This window comes from Pagrus pagrus (assembly GCF_965226575.1).
Source record: "Pagrus pagrus genome assembly, chromosome: 8".
Taxonomy (NCBI): Eukaryota; Metazoa; Chordata; class Actinopteri; order Spariformes; family Sparidae; genus Pagrus; species Pagrus pagrus.
Genome location: NC_140192.1, coordinates 28,304,797 through 28,325,816, shown reverse-complemented (window position 1 = coordinate 28,325,816; position 21,020 = coordinate 28,304,797). Strand labels below are relative to the sequence as shown.

The 21,020-nt window shown below is 41.7% G+C and overlaps 1 protein-coding gene across 7 annotated transcripts in view; it reads right to left on the bottom strand.

The window, feature by feature from the left end:
* The window catches only part of ep400 (E1A binding protein p400), a 32,963-nt gene that overhangs the window by 10,104 nt on the left and 1,839 nt on the right, over positions 1 to 21,020 (bottom strand). The window contains exons 2-35 of one of the 7 annotated variants that reach the window (XM_084360562.1): positions 19,638 to 20,995; positions 19,414 to 19,521; positions 19,208 to 19,292; positions 18,832 to 18,951; positions 16,756 to 17,150; positions 16,344 to 16,643; positions 15,752 to 15,937; positions 15,499 to 15,639; positions 15,337 to 15,415; positions 15,131 to 15,168; positions 14,981 to 15,038; positions 14,740 to 14,823; positions 14,248 to 14,361; positions 13,948 to 14,135; positions 13,678 to 13,855; positions 13,436 to 13,572; positions 13,172 to 13,341; positions 12,667 to 12,841; positions 12,423 to 12,559; positions 11,767 to 11,953; positions 11,349 to 11,518; positions 11,036 to 11,223; positions 9,094 to 9,378; positions 7,559 to 7,729; positions 5,160 to 5,312; positions 4,850 to 4,920; positions 4,445 to 4,734; positions 3,928 to 4,130; positions 3,306 to 3,475; positions 2,180 to 2,376; positions 1,984 to 2,095; positions 1,565 to 1,870; positions 812 to 886; positions 31 to 165 (exon numbers count right to left, since the gene is read on the bottom strand). In XM_084360562.1, the coding sequence (XP_084216688.1) occupies positions 31 to 165; positions 812 to 886; positions 1,565 to 1,870; positions 1,984 to 2,095; positions 2,180 to 2,376; positions 3,306 to 3,475; positions 3,928 to 4,130; positions 4,445 to 4,734; positions 4,850 to 4,920; positions 5,160 to 5,312; positions 7,559 to 7,729; positions 9,094 to 9,378; positions 11,036 to 11,223; positions 11,349 to 11,518; positions 11,767 to 11,953; positions 12,423 to 12,559; positions 12,667 to 12,841; positions 13,172 to 13,341; positions 13,436 to 13,572; positions 13,678 to 13,855; positions 13,948 to 14,135; positions 14,248 to 14,361; positions 14,740 to 14,823; positions 14,981 to 15,038; positions 15,131 to 15,168; positions 15,337 to 15,415; positions 15,499 to 15,639; positions 15,752 to 15,937; positions 16,344 to 16,643; positions 16,756 to 17,150; positions 18,832 to 18,951; positions 19,208 to 19,292; positions 19,414 to 19,521; positions 19,638 to 20,960 (6,729 nt within the window). In that variant the 5' untranslated portion in view covers positions 20,961 to 20,995. The remainder of the gene's footprint in view (positions 1 to 30; positions 166 to 811; positions 887 to 1,564; positions 1,871 to 1,983; positions 2,096 to 2,179; positions 2,377 to 3,305; positions 3,476 to 3,927; positions 4,131 to 4,444; positions 4,735 to 4,849; positions 4,921 to 5,159; positions 5,313 to 7,558; positions 7,730 to 9,093; positions 9,379 to 11,035; positions 11,224 to 11,348; positions 11,519 to 11,766; positions 11,954 to 12,422; positions 12,560 to 12,666; positions 12,842 to 13,171; positions 13,342 to 13,435; positions 13,573 to 13,677; positions 13,856 to 13,947; positions 14,136 to 14,247; positions 14,362 to 14,739; positions 14,824 to 14,980; positions 15,039 to 15,130; positions 15,169 to 15,336; positions 15,416 to 15,498; positions 15,640 to 15,751; positions 15,938 to 16,343; positions 16,644 to 16,755; positions 17,151 to 18,831; positions 18,952 to 19,207; positions 19,293 to 19,413; positions 19,522 to 19,637; positions 20,996 to 21,020) is intronic. The other 6 variants (XM_084360563.1, XM_084360564.1, XM_084360568.1 and 3 more) reach the window with 6 other exon arrangements.

Genomic DNA, 21,020 nt, shown 5'->3' with positions numbered 1-21,020 from the left:
AGATTAGCAGAGATCACTGTTTCCACCCACCATGTTGTAGGCATCTTCTCTGGTGTAGGTGAAGAGATCTTCATCTCCCTCCATTATCTGCCGCTCCTCCTCCTCCTCCTTCAGCTTCTGCAACTGCTGCAGCTCCCAGCCTCTCTTGGAGCACTCCAACTGCTCCTGATGAAAATAAACACAAAATATGTCAGTAAAAATGCACACTGAAATACCAACACAGCGAGAGAAATGATTAGTTGATTAATGGGTGTCCATTAATCAACATTTTCACATCTATACTGATCCCTACTCTACTGATTATCGGTATCAGTTCAGGTAGAGATATTTCAGTTACAACATCTATCTTACTTGGTGATGAAAGAAACGCTTAGAGAAATAATTCTGCTAATTGTACAAGCAACCCTCTAGCCTAGTGCACATGCATTTCAACAAAGGAAAAAAACAGAAACTTTCACATTTTAAACAACCTTTGTGGCCATGTGAATATAGATTTCAGCGTTTGCCAGGTGCATTAAAGTGCACTTCAGTCTGTGTGGAAGACAGCCTTGAGAGAGTTCCTCACTAAACAGAAAAATCTACCTGCATTTTGGCACTTGACAGGTCGGACCCTGACAAACATCCACAATAAAAGGCATATATTGAAATATCTTGTTATCAGATCTGTGATATCGGATCACTCAAATTAAAATGGATTTGGATCAGAAAATCGATCTCTCAAAACCAGTCCTTTATACTACAGTTAATATGTATCGCAAATATACATAAATAAAAAAAAGAAATTGTTTGGTTCTTTTACAGTTTAAGTTACCTTGAGAACAGCTTCATTGTCACTGATGTGGAGGTACTCCAGGTAATGTAGGGCATACCTTTCAATTGGTGTGAGCTGTTTGAGGGATAAGGAATGCAAATATTTAGTCAGCAAGACTAAACAGACAGACAAATAAAAAACAGCATTTAATTATTAATCTAATTCAGGGCCGGCTCTTGGCATAGGCCATATAGACGGTCGACTAGAGCACCACATGCTGGAGGGGTGTTGCTGATGATTTACTGACATGTCGATGATATTTCTTTTTTTTTTTTTTTATGAAAAGGTCCAAGCCTTCAGGTGCGCAATTTAGAAAATGGAGGAAAGAGGAGGAGAAAAATAAATCCCAATAAAGAGGAATGTCATCTTTCTTATCATTAGAAAAAAATACTGTGTTGTATAAAGAGGTTTCATTTCTACTAGCAAATAAAGCTTAACTAGCTAATAATGCTAGATAATTAAACTATGTTAGCTGCTAAGGATGTTTACGAATCATCTGAAAGTGAAGTCTGTTAACTTATTTGGCTAACTGTTGCTGCTGCTGGCTGTTTAGTGTTCCTCCTCCTACTTAGAATGTTAGACATTGTGCTGAAATTCACTGAATGTGGACAATTAATTACACATATTGTTGGGCATGTGTAACAATTTATAATAAATAGGCAAATCTCGAAATCTTAATCTCACCTAGGGTTTCCTAAGGTTTCTTGTATTTGTTCTCATTTCCCAAACAGTATATGAAAACAGAAAAGCTACCTGTTCCATGACTGCATTCAGCTCCTCTTTGTGAGCAGGCTCTTCTTTCACTTGGCTCTCTGACTCCTGGTCATCTTCTGTTGCATCTTTGCCTGCTAATTCCTCCTGTTCCTCCTCCTCCTTCTTCTTCTGCTGCTGCTCTTCCTGCTGGGCATCCAGGTTTATGCTGTGGAGAGCCTGGATGTATGGTCTAGCCACTCTGGGAGAGATTGCTTCAGAGGCCGAGGGCTCCTGGTGGAGAACCACAAACTCCTCCACTTTCTCCCCTGAGCCTGCCTCCACCTCAAACAGATCCTGGATTGTCCGCTACAAACACAAAATATCAGGTCAGTTACTATATGTTGAAATATATACATATAGGGTTATATAGATCAAATAAATGTAAAAAACAAACAAACAATTAACTGAGTTCATCTTACTTGTGTGAGGAAAGCCAAGGTGTAGTCAGTACCCTGGGCAGCCACCTCTCTGATCAGGTCCTTGGTGCCGTTCTTCAACAGCTTCTCTTCAATGGAGTTGCCACTCTCCAGCCTGAGAAACATACAACCAAAATTAGCACCAAAGTCTTTCAAAAAAGAATAACTAAATCAGATTATCCTGTGCTGATAATATCACCTGTATATGTGTATATCCTTTGAACGTCCGATTTTGTCACACCACTCCTGGGTGCGGGCATCCATGCTGGGATTGAGATCTGTGTCGTAGAAGATAATGGTATCTGCATCGAACACAGTCCCAACTGCAGCGCAGCAGCGGTTGGTCAGGATGCTGCAGAACACCTTCCTGTTCCTGTTAAATTTCTTCATACTCTCCTGCAGGGATACAGAAGCAAACACATGACCATACTGGGACAAAGGATACGATTTTAAAAAACATTTTTATTAAGATTTTCTTTGCTTACCTCAGTGCTTTGTAGCAGTACACTATTTTATTTAAATTCCCCACAGGGTCATTTAAGTTTAATCTCATCTTTATTATCCATGTTGATGTGACTGCTGTGGCCATTAGTTGTCTGCATCTTTATTTCTTACCGCAACACCAGGTCTAATTAACTGACCCAGAAACAATAGGGACTACATAATAGACCACAGGTTAGATGAGGACAGGAGTATTTAAGATTTCAATTTTACAAGTGAGACAGACTAGAAACATTTCACAATTGGAAAAGGTGTGTAGCAGCAAATAGTAAAGACTGTGACCACTAATGTCTGCATCTCTTAAGGCCCAGGAGGAACAAAATCCAGCTGGGAGGGAAGAGACCAACATAGTTTGTCCCTGACACCGGGAGGTCCCGGTGGTAGGCACTGTGAGGCACACAAATGTATGGTTACCTATCAAATCTGGATGTACCTGTCTGACTTTAGTGACAGTGGCAATTTATGTTTTTTTGTGGTTCAAAATAATGCTGCATGAATACAGAAAGAGCCATCTTAAGTATGACAGGGCCATTTATATAACAAGAATGTTAATGGTTTTATGTAACATGTGACCCATTCTTGGGTCTCATATGACTACTGGCTTTAACACTTGACCTGCTCATATGCAAGATAAAGGATTAAGAATGTTCTTGGATCACGAGGAGGAAAGACAGACAAGCTATATACTCTCTTGCCCTAATTCTACATCTCTTTCCAGTCTCACAACAGTACATTTTTTATGTTAGTAACACTGACTTAAGTTCAGCTAAAAGCTTGTTTTCAGTATGGGACGTCAGAACCAATTTGAAAGGTGGAGATTTTACCTGTCGTTCACCAGGAGTGAAGCTTTCATCAACCCGCACATAAGTGAGCTGCCTGTGATCAAGGAAGGCTTCCAGGATGTCAAGCATCTTCACCATCTGAGTAAAGATGAGGACACGACGGCTTTCTGACCGAAGCTTCTGCAGCAGAATGGCAAGAGCTTCCAGTTTACCTTTGGAAAAGAAAGGATTGGAAGTTATTCTTCTTTGCAGGGTGAAATGTTTCAGTTTGTGGTTTTCAGCAAGAAATCAGCAGCAGTAAGGTTTTTACAATATACTGATTGAGAATACAAGAGCATGGAAAAACCTAATCTCTAAACCTTACAGCCCCACTTTTTCATTGTATTTTTCCTACAAACTGCCCTGAAGCGCAGACAGAAGATGTCAGCACTGTTTCTGTTAAATTACATTGAAATATTGTGAGCACTGCAGTTAGTGTCGAAGAGACGGTTGTGTATGGAGAGCGTACTCCACAAAATGTGGGATGAATTATTCAAGCTGTGTAGGCATAAATATTACAGTGGTGTATTTTCTAACATGTAATACATATTTGGTATTAGCTATGTTGTAGTTATTCATAAAGGTTTTTAGATCTATACGTTTTTCAGTCCCTTGTTGGGCTAACCTGAATCCATCTGCATTAGCTGCATGTCAGGACAACGGAAGAGATGTCTGGAAGCCAAGTGGTGAATCTCAGCACTGTGAGGGGCAGATGCATCCTGTAGCCGGCGTTGAAGAGACTTCTTCTCAAGGCTGTAGGGAACCGGGGGATTGGCTGCATACAGGTGAGGAGGTGGGGCTACAGCTGGAGGCACCACACATACCAGCCTAAAACATGAGAATAGAAGTCAACGCTTATAAGTACATATATTTACATCACATAGCCATTACCTCGATTAAGAAATAAAACAGATGGAGTTGCAGTGTGATAAAACACTGTTAGGTAAGTCATTAAGATGGTGGAAGAGACGATTTACTAATACCGGATAAAAAGTGCTTGTTTCCCAACTAATGGTATGTTACTAAGGTATTTATTATGATGTCTAAATTTCCCCCTGGATCAATAAAGTACCTGTATATATTCATATATGCTGGATAGTTCATTAACGAATACAGGAGGCTTTTATTCTGGGCTGAAATACCTCTTGATAAGGCTGTTGGCAGCCTCCAGGCGGTCCTCCACAGAGAGCAGAGTGGACTGCAGTGTAGAGGTGGTAGCCACGCAGGTTCTCTGGGCCCTGATGCAGCTCTCTCTACCCACCCACCTCCAGCCTTCAGCTGTCAGGGCAGAGTGACCGGGCTCTGAGCTCACAGTGCATGCCTGCAGCAGGTCTGACCCATACAACACTCTACGGCTACAGCGCCGCTCATTTGCATCTAACAGACGTCTCAAACGCTCCTTCAGCTGCTGCGTCTTTTCTTCTGAAGACTCCTGGACAGTGAGAGATGTTGCACGTTATTAAAATTATTCATTTTTATTCAAATATTTAGTCTGTATGTTGTAAAATGCTTGTGAACATGATTCTGCTTAAAAGTAATGTACTGACCTGAGAGCCAGGGTGAGTTGTAGTAGTGAGCTTGGAGGGGGATGATGTGGCATTTGTAGTTGCACCCAGTACTTAAAAAGAAATGCACAATGTTAACAGAAGAATAAATTCCATCAACTTACAAAAGTTGTTTTTACAAATATGAGTGTTAAACCTACTGTGCGGGAAAAGGGTATAATTGTGAAGATTTTATGTCTATCAAAAATGCATTAACTTTCAGCATTATAATAACATATTGGAATAGGATGATGTTACTAAATAAAGGGCAGTTATTCAGAGATATGTAATATTTTCACTGAAGATGACTCACTTGGTTGGGCTGTTGAGAGCGCAGGATGAGGTGTGCCAGGTGTTGCTGAGGCATTGGTGGCAGGAACAGCTTGTGGCATTGTTTGCATAACCATGGAACCCTGGGGCCTGATGATCTGCTGCCCTGGAGCTGACACAATCTGCAGGATGTTGCCTAAATCCACGACAATTTAAACAACAAATTTAAGAGGTGCCTTCTCAAAACCCAACACTTGCTAGAATGGCTTTACAACACAAAATCTGAATTTAGGTTTGTGCTACAAAACAGAAACAGTAGTACATCAAAGAAAGTTCCACAACAATAAAACTACTGACACTAAAGTCCAACTACTAGGAATAATCAAATTTAGTCATTCCTTTTTGTAGTCAAAAATATTGTCATTGTCGTGTTTTAAACGTTAAATACATCATGTTTTTATGTCTGATATAGACTGATATAATAACAATAGTTAGGAGAAGGAAATAGGATCAAATAGGATCATTTAAAAAAAAATAAATATTTTTTTAAATGTAACACTGTTGAAATTGAACATCTTTGGTATTAACTTTATTGAACTGTTAAAGTGAACATAAGGGCCCTCTCTCTCTCCCCCTAGTCCCTCCCACCCTCTCAGTGATAAGTTACTGTGAAACTCGGGCTTTGTTACGTCAGTGAAATAGAGTAACTTTGGAGATGTGCACGACACAGTTACATTGTTAATGGCCCTCTTACAAACCATTAATATTTGTGCATATTCCCAGGGTAAGGAGGATCATAGGAGTAGAGAATGCCACATTGGTAAATACAGTATTAAGTAATGTAACGTTAACAGAATGGTTTCTTTTCCTGCCTGCCTGGCGCCCTTCAGTGCCCTGTCCCTATCGTGGACAAGGTGATGGTGTGTCGTTATATATTCGAGACTAGTTAACTTGTTGGGAGAATAAACTGACAACGGGTCAGATGAGAGGGGTCTGGCTATGCAAGACTAGATATGAATTGAATGCCACACTTGTCAGCCTCTGGTAAAATCAGCTGTTCCAACGTTTAACGTTACCCCGGGACCACAATGTTTTAAAGCTAGCCCATATTTTCCAACTCTATCATCAGAGTAATGCTTGGAAGATAATTTCATGGAGTGGAGAATTACTTTACGAAAAAAATACCTCTGATGTAACGTTAGTCTCGCCTAGTCTACATTGAAAAACGTGACATTGATTAAAGTCTGTTGCGCATGTATGGCTAACGTTAACTTACAGCAGTTACCTGTCTGTGTCAGTTTGTTTACTTTAGATTAAGAGGGAGATTAAGAGGATTTAGATATTTTCAGCTGAATGAATAAGCTGAATGGCTACTTGCCTCTAAACTCGAACTCAAAAGTTTTTACAGGTCCAGCACTGACATTCTACCTCATTTGAACGCACTACATTTTATGTTTACACAAAAAATGGCAAAGGCACAAAGGCAAGCCATCTATATTAAGTTTTGACAGTGTTTTTTATTTTTAAAAGCAGTGAATGTCTACTCCCTGCAACAGTGGGGCCAGCAAAAGAGCTGCAGCACAAAAGGAGTCACATTTAGCTGACTGACAAGACGATGGCGGCAGATTTGTTGTCAACGCGTAAAGCAAACTGTTGCCTGTTTGGCAACATGTCAGATTTCAACTCATAACAGGTAACCCAATAACATTGATGAGGGAGAAGTTGTTACCTTTCTGATAAGTTGGAGATGTGCACCGATGCCTGAAGCTCTTTATCTAACAGCTCCTTCTTGTCCATCACTTCCACAGACTGAATATAACTACTCCAGTAAAATCTAAATTGATCCGCTGGGGCGGAAGTGGCCCGGGGGCCGGCAGTTTGAGACCCCTGCACTATGGTAAAATGCTGTCTCACTATTGCACTATAATGCTGCTGCTGCTTCCACCTTGTGGTAATAGATTGCACACACTACGAATTAGGTAGTCATCAATATGACAGTCAAAGGGTAACACAGGACACGTGATAAACAGATTAACTGCTGTACTAGACCAAAAAATGCCATTTAAATTCAGTTGAACTTGTTTATCTTTCACTGTATCCAAGGCATATTACATTTAAAAAGGACATTTTTGGCATTCAGACTTTTACTGACAGCTGACAACAGAGGTCAAAAACATGGGGAGAGAGAAATGCAAAAATGTCCCCCGCCAGAATGAACCAGGGAAGTTGCATCGATATGGTAGGCTACCTGGAATCTTCCAATTACTTGAGCACTTTCAGACAGGTAGAATTAGCATCCATTGTAAGACATTAAGGTCTAAAAATTGGATACTACTATGTGACAATTATCAAAAAGCAGGTGAATAACACAGGAATGTCAAAAGCACACCAAGGAAAGAATGAAGAGAATTATGTTTAGTGTGACAATGGGATGTACATTACCGAGTGTACCTTGGAGCTGCAAGGGCTGCCCAGTGGTGAGCTGGCGAAGCTGGCTGGGGGACAAAGTGAACTTGTTACCCTGAAACTGCAGAGTGACAGGAGTCTCTGGTTGGGAGATACGATTCTGACTGCCTGCTATGTTGGCCAGCTGGGCGATCTTCACATCACCACCTTCAATTCAAACGAAGAACAGACACTTCATCAAAGACAGCATCAAGAAGTAACTGACTTTTTCACAGTTATTAAACCAATAAACTGCATCAGTTAGTTAAAGGGTGAGAAAGAGACAAAACATGCAGAACCAGGGTGGATTAATCAGAGGAACAAGCACAGCCGCCCTCCACAACAGAACCATAGCAGCTCCTACTTCAAAAAACCCTGAAGGGGAAAGAAAATGGCTACAAGGGTAATCCTCAGGTGAGACAGAGAGCCTGAAACATACATATACGTATATAAAGCACTGCAGTTGACTACCTTTTCAAGGCAACACACTGGTCACCAGCAAGTAAATTTAGGTCAAACATTGGCATAAAAAACATTGATAATATTCTTCAGTTTTCAAGCTGTGGACAATTGAAATGGTTCGCATATACCTCTGATATACTGCAGATTATGGTTGTTAAACAACGCAGTTTTTGACATCTCTTAATAGATTGTTTCTGTTAATTCCGTTAATTCATACACACAACTTATCAACTGAATTAAGGTATGTACAAATGGCTAATTATCGGTGTACACCTGCTGGGTTAAAAATGATATTAAAAACATATTTACTTCAAGAATCAATTTTGGTTCTGAAACGCAAAATTAATTGTTGGAATTACAAAAAATGTTCTCCTTTCTATAAATTTAAATAGTGTGTGTTGTTACTGAAAAGGTTTCTCTGTTCACATTTGAGGCAGAAAGGGTTTTCTTGAGACCATTTCCACATGCTTTGCAGTGATGCTCAATATCAGAGTGAAATCATAACATCAGCAAAGAAAAAAATGAAACAACCAAAGCTTTGGGATTTCTTCCTGCAGCTGGGCTGATGCAAGAGACAAAAGAATATTAGTAAACTGGGAGAAAAAATTATTAAAATGAAGGGGGAGGACATTATAATTAAGTTAAATAGTCTAGTGATATGTGGTGTAACATAAGTGGGTTGTTCATAGTGTGCATGCAGGCTTTGAGAAAGAAACTGGAGAATGCTGAGGGTGTGGAGATGCTGCTGATATGTCTACTGATCTAATATTAAAGGGACCTTAATTATGTTTAAAAAAATTTTTTTTTTTACCATGTTTTGTAATAATTATTGATACATGATACATGGTGACTCGCCCATTACCAAAATTGTTGCACCACCTAGTGCAGTGCTGCTACCACTGCACGTATGTACAAAGCCATTTCTCTGGAGGAATATAGACTGAACACATATCAGCAGTGCCCCAAGTGAAGGCCTCAGTGTAGAGCAGTCCATTCTGTTGTGCCAGAGGTGGATGGGGAAATACTCAGGAGGTAGGGGAGGGGAGGGGAGGGGAGGGAAGGCCACTTACTAGGCAACCGTGCCTGGGCCTGAGATGTAAGAACCAGCCTCTGGGACAGTAAGCTGGGCTGGATGGCATGGCTGGGGGCAAGAGCTGGCCTGGGGATCTGTGCTAGTCCAGGTTGGTTGATAGGGGCTATAGATCCCATAACTGTGCCCAAGGCCACAGAGGCAGCCCCCAGCACATGCTGCCCAATGCCAGTGTTCCCAGAGGAGGCTACAGTGGAGGCGGCAGTGTTGCTGCTGCTGCTGACAGGAGGGGTAGTCTGGGCTCTCTGAGTAGCTGTTCCAGCCGCTGTGAAGTACAAGGCAATGGGGGTATGGGACTACATGTTAGGGGTATCCCAAAATTTAGTCAAGTCATCAGTACGATCAAACAGTTTCCTCCATCTATTTCCTCAGCAGTGGTGGGCCGACACAGCAAGCAAGGGTAGAAATGTTATTGATTAGCCCACTGATAGATTAATAATAGCTAACAGTTTAATAACAGCAGCAACTACTACATTTTTTGGGGGAAAAATCCTCCCAAAAGATCCTCCTTACCCAAGTTCTCTGATTCTAGCTTATTAAGTATGCATATTTTCTGGTTTCTTTACATCTCTATGGCAGTAAACTAAATATATTGGGGTTGTAGACAAAACAAGACCAGTAAGGGACCTAACAACCTGGCATTTGCACAGGGGCAGCGCCTTATATCCCACATCACACAGAGTGATGCGCCACTGATGCGTGCTCTTGTCAGCTCACACTGGGTGTCTTGTCACTTGTAACTTTAAACAGAGATGATTTTTTTTTAATATTTTGTGATTATCCCTTTTTGTGTCCTGTGTGAAACCAACATTGAATGTTGACTTATCACTTTAATACAAATCATGATCTTTTATGAAAATTAACCAGGTAGTCTGCTGCCTAAACCTAACCTAAAAAAAATGTATACAAAAATTAATATATCATCTGACTCCCTGAAGCCTTTCTGGCAGAAAAGATCTGGCAGGATGTACTGCTACATCCTATAAAACCCCATTCATCAAGGTGAAATGTCATGTTTTTAGTGAGACGCATTTCCGGACATCATCTTGGGCTTTGGGAAACACAGATCATCATTTTCACCATTTTCTGACAATTTACAGGCCAAACAACTATCAATTAATTGAGAAAATCATCGACAGATTAATCGACAATGAGCCCCAAATTTGATGGTTGAAAAATAAATGACCTGACAATGAATGTCATTGCTGTGACAGTATTTAGTGCATCTCAACCAGTAAGTGCCTTTCATCTGCAGTTCTTCAAATTTACTATGTCTATTTCTTCTTTCATTATATCCTCCTTTGCAATTTTACCACTTGCATTACTTTTCAATCATTTTCAAATGAATAAGCAGTTACAGGAAATCACGGGGAGTGAAAGCTCTACCTGCCTAGCCATGAAAGCCTTACATATAGCTTTTCCCTGATGGCTGTGCTGCCATAAAGGGAAACACTGTGGCCAGCCCACCACTGCTGCATGGAAGTAGAAATGTAAGCAAAAGAAACCTTTGTGACCTGTGAAACCTGCAAATGAAGGTGTCTCAAACCTCTTCATAACATTTGGCAGCACTGTGCATAAATATGAACATACTGACTGTATATGTATTTAAAATGCACTGCAAAGACTAAAGTAAACATGACAGCATGGGTGGTTAATGATTTTTTTTCAGCATGACACAGTAAATCATATCCATTTAAATCCAAACAGCGCCACAATCATGCAGCATAACATTGTATAAAGCACACATCACAAGGGTAAAAATAGCATAAGCACATTAGGTAAAGGCACTGATAAATTACAAATTGGTGGTTAGGTTTCTCTTTTAAAGTTTATTGTTAGACAACAGCGTCCTGAATCTGTTAACCACTGTGAAAACAAAATGTCCTATGCTTTACTGAGTACTGTCCCAGAAATGGTCTTACCATGAGAAGTGGCTGTAGTGGTTGCAGTGCTAACCGGGGACTTGCCCCTGGGCTGGGCTGACTGGCTGTTGGTGGAAGCAGAGGTGCTCGTAGTTGGAGAGCTCGTTGGAGGACGCTGGCCTACCGTGCTTGTGATGGCAGCCAGACGACCTTCTGGCTTTGTTCCATACTGCACTGGCTGGAACAATCTAAACAGAAAAAAAAGTCAAATCAAATGATCATGTTGTTTAAATTTATATTTTAGAGCAATTCGTGAACGTCCAAAGATCTCCACATCAACCATGTCATATTACTTGGAGATTTCATTACTGACCTCATGGGTTTTATCGGGTATGGCTTGGGTCGTGGTGTTGGATCTGGACCAGTGTAGATTTCCTCTATGAGCTGCTGAGTGACCTTTAGTTTGGGAACTGCCTCTTCAGTCTGATACCGAGTTAGTCTGTTCTCGTTATTGATTAGATCAAATATGGACATGCTTGCAATCTAGGATAGAAGATAATCAGATAAAAGACAACCGCAGAAACAAATCAATACAGATTGATTCAACATATACAGGCAGGCAGACACACTCATGGATACATTTTCTGTTCATTAACTAACCGATTAATCCTTTCAGCACAGACATTCAGGGCCTTTACCAATTAGGCTATCATCATATTTGAGTTTATACAATTAAACAGGACCAGTGAACACTGTGGTGCACAACAGCAATGCAAAGCACAAGTGTATACCTTGCTTGAGTCATTCTTAAGAGCTTCCAACACCAGCATTGGGACGTTGTATTGTAGAGAGGAGCTAAAGTAGGAACTGCTGTTCTCTCTGGGTGCCACCAGTTCAGGGTGGTTACACACTCGCTGTAGCTGCATCAACACCTGAAGCACGCTGACAAAATGGCCCGTCTTCAGCGCCTCCTGGGCTCTATGGGAGCACACCGTCACAGAGGACATCATTACGAAAGACAAGATGACAAACAACCGAAAGAAGCAACGGATATCATGAAACATGTATTTTGACATTATACCAATTATAGTATGTAAAATGGATAATGAAGGTCTTTCCCATGAAAACTAATGTGTTACACCAAATTTTAAATACTATTTTGGTAGTAGTGGTAAGATCTGCACCATTCAAAACAAGTGAGGAAAAAATTAGAAAAAAAAGGATAATTATAGAATTGACTTTCGATAAAATTAAATGTGCTGTCTGTCACACAGCCATAAACACATTGTAATTAAGATTAAACTGCTGAAATTTCCTCATTTAAAGTAGAATTTAAAGTCCAGTATGTGTGTTAGGTCAGATTCAGCTGTGGTAATATTTTCAAACATCAGGGACAACCTTACTTGGATATCACAATATAACTATCCAGGTGGTGGAAATATCTCACCCTGGTTGAGTGAGGATATCCTCATAAAGGCTCTTCTGTCTGCTGGAGAGACGGCATTTTAGGATGTGCTCGTACTTCTTGGGCAGCTGTTTCTCCACATCCCGTTTGGAGCGCCTCAAGATGAAAGGCTGGATCATCTACAGTTAAGATTAATGTGCATTTAAGGACTGCAGGCAAATCATGCTTCTGATTTTAAATGTGACACAGTTAAATATGCAGAGGGATTTGCAGACACAACACCCACCCTGTGCAGGCGGATGACCAATTTGTGGCAGTAGTCCTGGTTCTGGTCTGTGCCAGCCTTAACCGGGAAGTCAGAGTAGGATCTGGTGATTCCTGGCAACAGGAAGTGGATCATGGTCCACAGCTCCTTTAGAGTATTCTGTAGAGGAGTGTTGATGAGGAGAATCCTCTGCTCACTGGAAGATAAACAGAAATATCTCACTTTATCAGACAACTTTCCTGTTTTACAAGCAGTCGGCAGGATATTAAAAATGATTTCATACAGAAACATAAGAAATCTCTGACGTGGAAATGATCCCATGGGTGAAATAATTTGGTAAAATAAAACTACTTATGTAATATCTGGACAATATGCACATGCATATCCGTCACTCCCTAACAGCTCTTAGCACTGTGATCATAAGAATCACACAATGAAGCATATAACAAATTAACTAGCAAGCCTGAAAAAATAAAATCCTTTTTCTTGAGAGACTAGTTAATATAGTATTCATCACGCAGCTCACCTTCTGAGAGCAAAGACTGTTTCCCAGTGTTTCTCAGTCATGCTTTTGAGAAGCTGCACCTCGTCCAGGACCAGGTGCCTCCACCTCCTCCTCAGAAAATGGCTCTGGTCTTTCATCAGCAGCTTGTAGGATGTCACACATACATGGAAGCTGTTGGCTTCCCCCCACCACTGTAGATCAGTGATCAGATAATATATTGTCACATTTAAAGCAATTTATGAAAAAAGGGCCATTTAAAGTGATGTCATCAATACTTCACCATACCATTCTTTTAGATCTGCGCTCCCTTCTGTTACCAAGGTACAAGAGGATCTTCAGTCCAGGACACCAGCGCTTGAACTCCACCTCCCAATTTAGCAACTTGCATGTTCTTACTACAATAAGGTGGGGTCCCCAAATGCCTGTGGACAACAACAGACTACGTCTTCATGGCATTCATTAAAATATAAGAATACCAAAAAGTTTCCCGATTAAAAAGTCACGTATATCTTTGAACAGAGGCATACCCTCTTGGCCAGCTAAGTGGGCCATGTAAGCCACTGTCTGAACGGTCTTGCCCAGGCCCGTCTCATCTGCTAGAATGCCATTGAGGTGTTTCTTGTGAAGATTTGCCAGCCAGTCAACACCGATTTGCTGATATTCCCGCAGCGCTCCATGCAGTAGAAAAGGGGCTGGGCTGCGGGTCTAGTAAAATAAAAGATCAGTTGAAAAATGATGAAAGGCATCTTTTTTTGTGTATGTTTGTTTGTGTTTGTGTGTGTGTGTGTGTGTCTTACTGAGGAAGTGGTCCTTAGACTGCCCTTGGGCAAGATGAGCTCAGTGGCAGCAGCCACTTCAGCTATGTCTCTGGCAGGCTTCCTATCAGAGTCAGATGATGTGGCTTTGTCAGCACGGTACTGATCAACACTGAGTAGTGAGTCAATCAACACTGCCTCAGGTGGACTACCTGCAGGACACTCCATTTCTGGAAAATAATAATAAACATCAACTATTTTAAGGTCACATCATTCATAACCATCAGGTCAAACAGGTACGACGATGAACATGACAATTTCATTCCTCAATCACAAAGTCACCTTCTGTCTCATCCATGTCATCCTCATCACTCTGAAGACTAGGGTGAGGCCACTCAAAGCTGTCAGCGTAGGCGCCAGCGTACTGCTTCATCAAAGCATCTAGAGGCATCTCGGCTAAAAGCCAAATAAAAAAGCATTTTAATTAGCAATACAGACACAAAGACAAGTAATTCTGCTACTTGTGATTTAATTAACCAGCAAATACTGAAATATTGTGTAATAATTTGTATTGCTTTGTAATAAGTTGAGAAAAGAAGATGATATAATGTCTGAGAAGAATTCCTAGTATAAACACCAAATGTCCCATTTATTTTCTTATTATATTATTTAATCTAAGCTGTATGGATTGTTGTACAGTGTGTATAATATCAGGTGATGAAAATGGATACCACTTAAGCCTTGTACTGTTACTGATAATATCCTAAAAATGGGGTTTGGGATTAAACCCAATACTCCCCCTTAAATCTCTCTCCAGAGAAAGCAAATACATACCATCTTTGGCAAGGTCAACCAACTCTGCTTTATGGTCTGTTTCACCCTCTATGATCTCCTGTTCCTCTATAGTGCTCTCTTCATCTGGGAGTACATTAAAGGTAGTCAAAGAATGAACAGATACAATTAATGTTTCATAGTTAAGGCAAATGTAAAACATAAAATGTACAGACTCTTAACATCATTGTCATAATTTTTGGGATTTATTTGGCCATATGAACCTTCATAGTTAGACACTTACCATCTTCATCAACCAAGGATGAACTTAATTTTCTTTTTCTTGTTGAAGTCGCCACCTCCTATAGCAAAAAAAAAATATATATAAAAAGTTTTGAATATGATGCAATACGTGCATTTGCATAGTCATTCATTACATTGTCAGTGCACCTACCTCTTTCTCAGCCTTTACTCCTGTTGACTGACCAGGTACTGTAACACAAGTAATTTAAGTTCAGTACCAAAAATCTGGTCATTACGAAAGCAGTTACAGGAGATTTAAATCAGCTGAGTTTAGCTTTGAATTAATGATAAGTAAAAGTTCATGAAATGGAGAATAGAAATTGTGTTTATTTTTGGTAGTTGCTCAGTGGGACGTACCTTTGGCTGAGGCTTTTTGTAAGCTGAGTGATTTGAGCCTCTTCTCATATATTTCAAACTGGAGTTTAATTTCCACAACCTGACGGAGAAAGACACCTCGTTCAACAAGTAATATTTATAAACCATGACATAATTAAGAAGCATAAATACATGAATGAATACCTGCTCAATGTTAGACCAGAAGAATTCCACCTCTCGGGCAATTGTGCTGGCAATGTGACGAAGATGAATCTCCCTTTCTTTCTTCGACCTCTCTTCACTTTTCTTCTGCTCTTGATGGTAGCGTGCACATGTGCGAACAAGCTGAGAGACACACGAGACAGTTTGGCTTTAGTTTCTGTAGTGACCGCTCCTTTTGTTGTGCTGATGTGTAATTTCATGTTTCTCTCTTTGATTTATTCAATCTCTGCCATACCTTCTTAGCGGCAGCCTCTTTCCATCTCCTTTCCTGGGCAAAGTCAGCTGCCATCCACTGCATCTCCTCGAGGAGGTAGTCCCAGTGGGACTTTGGACGTGAGGCTTCCACAAGCTTGGGGAGCCTACTGGCTGACCACTGGCCCTCCTTTCTTAGTTCAGAGATGCGTTGATGCACTTGACTCTCCTGGAAAATAGAAACCGCATGTGACATCAGAATAGAAATCAAGATTGTTTCAGTAACTACAATAAGAGACGGGGCGTTGAAGCCAAAAATTAAAACTTTACTCAATGGACATATTCAAATACAAGACAATGCACAAAAGCAGAACATATAAAACATCTGCCGCTTGACATTGTCAATAACCTTTTGAGAATTATTCACATTTATCAAATGTCACAATGTCATTATGAATAACTATGAGCAAGAGAATGCATCTATGTTTTCTTTGAGAAAAAATGAAAAAGAAAAAATACTGACAGTATTGAAGATTCAAAGGCAACACATATGTGTATCTGAGACATTTCAAGGCATTCAATTCAGGCCAAGATCATTGGCCTGATTGAAAACAACATGTGCTTAGTGAACTTACCAGTTTGGCCTGCTCAACTTGCTTATCTTGAGAAGTCTCCTGTGAGGACTGCATGGTCGCATTTTGACCAAAGCCCCCCATTTTGACTGTGGATATGCCATTGGTTCCAGTCAATTTGGACTGGGTACTTGGGTTGATGTTCGAGCCAAGAGGCCGGAGTGGATTTGCAGTATGGGGGGCTGGAACAGCATTAGGAGCAGAGAGGGGAGCAGAAGACATAGATGTCATGGATATTGAGTTGGTCATGATTCTCTGAACTGGCTGGTTTGACTCTGTACCGGGCCGAGCAAGTGCCACCGTCTATGAAAAAAGGAGAAAAAAAAATATTGTTAATAAAACAGTTACCAGTCTAACCATTTATTCACAAACAAACATGAAAACTATATTTATACGTTATATTAGGTAGACTGACCGCTTGTCCTGACTGTAGTATGGCCTGGGATTGTTGCTGCTGTGGCTGCAACTGGAGATGAAGACCTGGCTGCATCTGCTGCTGCAACTGTGCCTGGAGCTGTGCGTGGGGGTTCACTGTGGCCAGGACAGGTCCACCTCCCTGCACCTTCACCTGTGCCTGGAGCTGACCAGCAGGCTGAGCTGTGTTGTCCACTAACTGAGGCTGCTGAGAGAGTGCCATGGGCAGGCCTGTCATAGGGAGGGCACCTTGGGGTAACCTGCCAGGCAGCTGGGGAGGAGGGGTGTGCAGACTGGCTGCATTCTGCACCGGAGGACCTTTAGATGGGTCGTATTGTTGCTGGTTCTGCTTCTGTCCTGCAATCTGGACCGCTTGAGGAGTAGGCGGCATCCCGCCTGTACACATAGTAACCAAATTATAGGACAAACAAAGGGGTGGTACAGAAAGCAACACAAAGACAGACAGTAAAAATCAAGTTGTCAATCTTGCCATCTGTTTTGTAAACGCTTTTTTGTGCTCTCGTTATTAAAAAAGGTTTTAAATGCCATTAAGTGTTTGGCAGCTTCCTCTTAATATATATTTGAGAGACCCCTTTCAACAAGTTACATTTTTAAAGCAAATAAATGGATAATGAAATAGTACCTTGAAATTTTAAATGACTGTTTGAGCTTCAGCTATTAGAGCTTCTCAGAACCTTGCCTTAATGAACTAGATGTACTTTATGAATCAACAGTAGTGTACTACATCCTGATGATCAGAGCGGAAACTAATGAAAGTCATACAGCAAAATGGTTACAGAAGAAATGAAATCAATGTGAGAATCTACATGTCTCTCAAATAAAATACTACTTTGATTAATGCAAAACCAAAACATTGCATTTTAAATGCTGAGAGAATGTGGTTAAAAACATCAAAATTATGCGTGCAATAAGAGTTTTTTAAGAGGAAAAATAGAAATGTTACAAAGGAAAATGAAAAGAAAAATAACTTCTGAAAATAAAGAGACAGGGAGAAGAAAGGGGAAATAAAAATACAGGGCAGACACTCACAAAAACACCATATGTTTGGCATGCATGAAGCGATGTCATTCTAGCGGTAACCAAGGCATCTGGATGCCTCACATAGCGACAAAGCACAGAGGTGAGCAAAAGGACACACATGGGGTCTTGCAGACAGCAGGCCTGAGCAGAGCTGTGCACACTAAAGCAGCGCCTGCCTTACCTCCCTGCACGGCACACCACCTTGCCTAGACGCCATCAACACCTGGCCCTGACACACCCACACCACCACAATCGCAAAAACCTGTGTCGTGAACGCAACTCCTCCACATGATTCCCCTCCTACTTAGACTGAGGGAAAGAGGCCAAGTCAGAACAAAATGCCATGAAATAACATGGAAGGAAATTAACTAAATGTGAATATGAGATAAATAAAGACACTCTTGAAGATGTAACGAATGAATTTAAGACTGATGATATTGACTCCTTTTTGATGATACAAGGACGGACAATCGGAGAGGAAAAGACTTGTGAAGGAATGACAATGGTAAACCAAAAGGACGCATGACACGTGGATTCATAAAATGGGAAAACAAGCAAAACCCATTGGAAAGTGAATTTATTCCCACAGGGTTCCACCTTTCTGTGATCCACCTCCAAATAAGATGAAAGTCCATCAGCACGAGAAGGTCTGTCCAAATAAAGATGAGTAACAGGAACAAACTTCAGAAAAGAAGAGATGGATGACGACGGGTGATCAATAGATAAAACAAAAAAGGAAAATCATAAGACATGGCATCTTCCCATTGAGTGGCTACTCTTCTTCAGACTTGGATTGTCTTCGTCCCCATTTTTCCTGACAGAGAGAGCTGGTGCTGGTACAGCTAAGCCTGAACTTCCTGTGGACTGCTGAGAAAATCCAGCAGATGGATGAAGATCTGTTTGTTGATGCTGCTTGAAGTTTGTTTGTAGAAGATGAATATTGTGATTCACTTTTTAAAATCTCCTTAGTTTGAGAAGAGGGTTCGTCCAGCAGCATCGAACAGAACACAGAGCGGCCTGGTTGTAGCACTCCTACCTTGCGCAGTTGGCATAAGCTGCTGGAGTGGAACGCCAGGTGATCCTAAAGGAGGTACACCAGGATGCTGGAAAATCAGCCCATGGCGACCAACGTCAATCCGGGACCTCTTAGCCTGATCTGGGATTTGAAAACACACAATACCCTCATAACGCAAAACAAAAGCACTCGGCACAGAGCAATGACCTTCTGCAGACCTTACAGGTCACCTCTCCTTCCTCGAGTTAAGACTTCAACACAGAGCGCTAGTAGAGGATGCCAAATATCTAAAAGCAGAAGCAATTAGAGGGAGAAAAGAAAACAAACAGAAAACAAAGCAAACAGGGAGGAAACAAAGCAACATAACAGAGACAGGACTCTACGATCCTTGCCCTACCTGCTTGCACCATAGCCTGTTGCCTCTTAAAGGCATCCATGTCTCCAGGGTTTGTAATTGTGCCAGCAGCAGCTCCTAGTTGTCCCTAAAAAAACATCTCAAGGAATTAGTGAGGGATCTCCTCTTACAAAATAGAATTCACGAAGAAATTAAATCTATAGATAATTGCACTATAATAAGTGCTGAAAACAAGTGTTGCCTCTCACCTGAAGCTGCTGCTGGACAGAGAAAGCTGCAGAAACATTAGGAGGAAGCTGAGTTGCTATGGCAACTGGTGTCACTGCCTGGCCATCCTTTCCAGTAACAACCTTTACCTGAAAAAGACACAGATTTAAAAGAGGAATGATGTTCACTGGATTAAATGAATACACAGTTTTACCATTGTAGAAGTTCAACTTGATCTCACAGTAAAAGCGAGCAAATGTAATACCTCATCATTAATGACCTCCGACTGTTCTTCTTCTTCCTCCTCTTCTTCAAGGTCTAAGTCGTTTTGTCTCAAGTAAGTATACAAGGGAACACAGGGCTTCTTCTTAAATGCTAAGTAGTCCATCATGTTCCCTTGGAGGTGCTGCAGAAAGAAAAGCTCAATCAGGTATTCTTTGAACACTTCTTTCAGGCTCTCCATCTTCTTAGTGTGATGTTCCAAACACTGTTTTCTCAGCTGGGCAATCTCTGGCGTAGAAGGAGCAATTTCCTCCAACTTCTTGGGAACCTGCTTCTTCATAGTGCACATTGCCATGCTGGTGGGTGCAAGGGGATTGTTGGGCATCCCTTGTGTTGGACTGGTGAGAGATGGGCTAGAGGGTGGAATGGAGGAGGGTATACTGAATGTTGCTGTGGCCGTGGTTCCTATTCCAGCAACCACACCTTGCGACGTCTTCTCAAATATCATAGGGCGCGCAAGCTGTCCTTGAATGATGCTGCTGATCTGTGGAGGTAGGTTGGAGGTGGTGATGTGACCAGGGCTGCCCAGAGTGGGGAGAGCAGTACCGGTGGCCACAGGACTTTGAGGTCCGAGGTGGTGGATGGTGCCTCCAGTCTGTGAGTGAGGCTGAGAGAGCCGACGTTCCCTCACAGAGCCTGGTGCTCCTGGAGACGTCAGCTGTACCTGGCCAGGTGTGGCCTGGGCAATCTGGGCCAGTCCCGTCCCCTCCTGGTAAACAAAGTGTCCGCTTCCTGATGGACTGCCTAAACTGATTTGCCGCACTAACATACCAGCTTCAACAAATCGTGTTGGACTTTGCCCGCAAACACCCAACGTTGCTGCAGGTGCTCCTGGCCTTGTCACACCTTGCAGAGGGACCGGGCTGTGCTGGGTGGGACTTTGGGGCTGCATGGGCTGGGGCACAGGTGAGGTGACCTGGATGTAGGAGGATGGAGCATGCTCAAACCTCCACTGAGGTGTAGTATGCTGAAAACCAGGGGATGCTGGGTTCTGGATGGGGAGTGGGGTCAGGGTGATCTGCTGATTACCAGTCACCATCTGTCCCACATTTTGTAATGTGATGTTCATGTTCTGCCCAGTGACTGGGCTGCGACTCATGATAATCTGATAATTGGGCGACTGAGGGGCTGAGGGGCTGGCAGCAGAGGAAAATGTGGTCACAGGAGACTGAGGATGGTTAACTGTAGCTTGTTGCTGTGTAACTGCCATTGTGGGCTGCTGCTGATCCTCTGCCTCAGACCCACTGACAGACTTGGATCTCTGGAGCTGTCGTTGCATATTCTGTGATCCACTTCCATGGTGCATTGCGTGACACTGTTGCTACGTCTAAACACAATAATCTGTGAAAATAGCAAAACAAAGCAT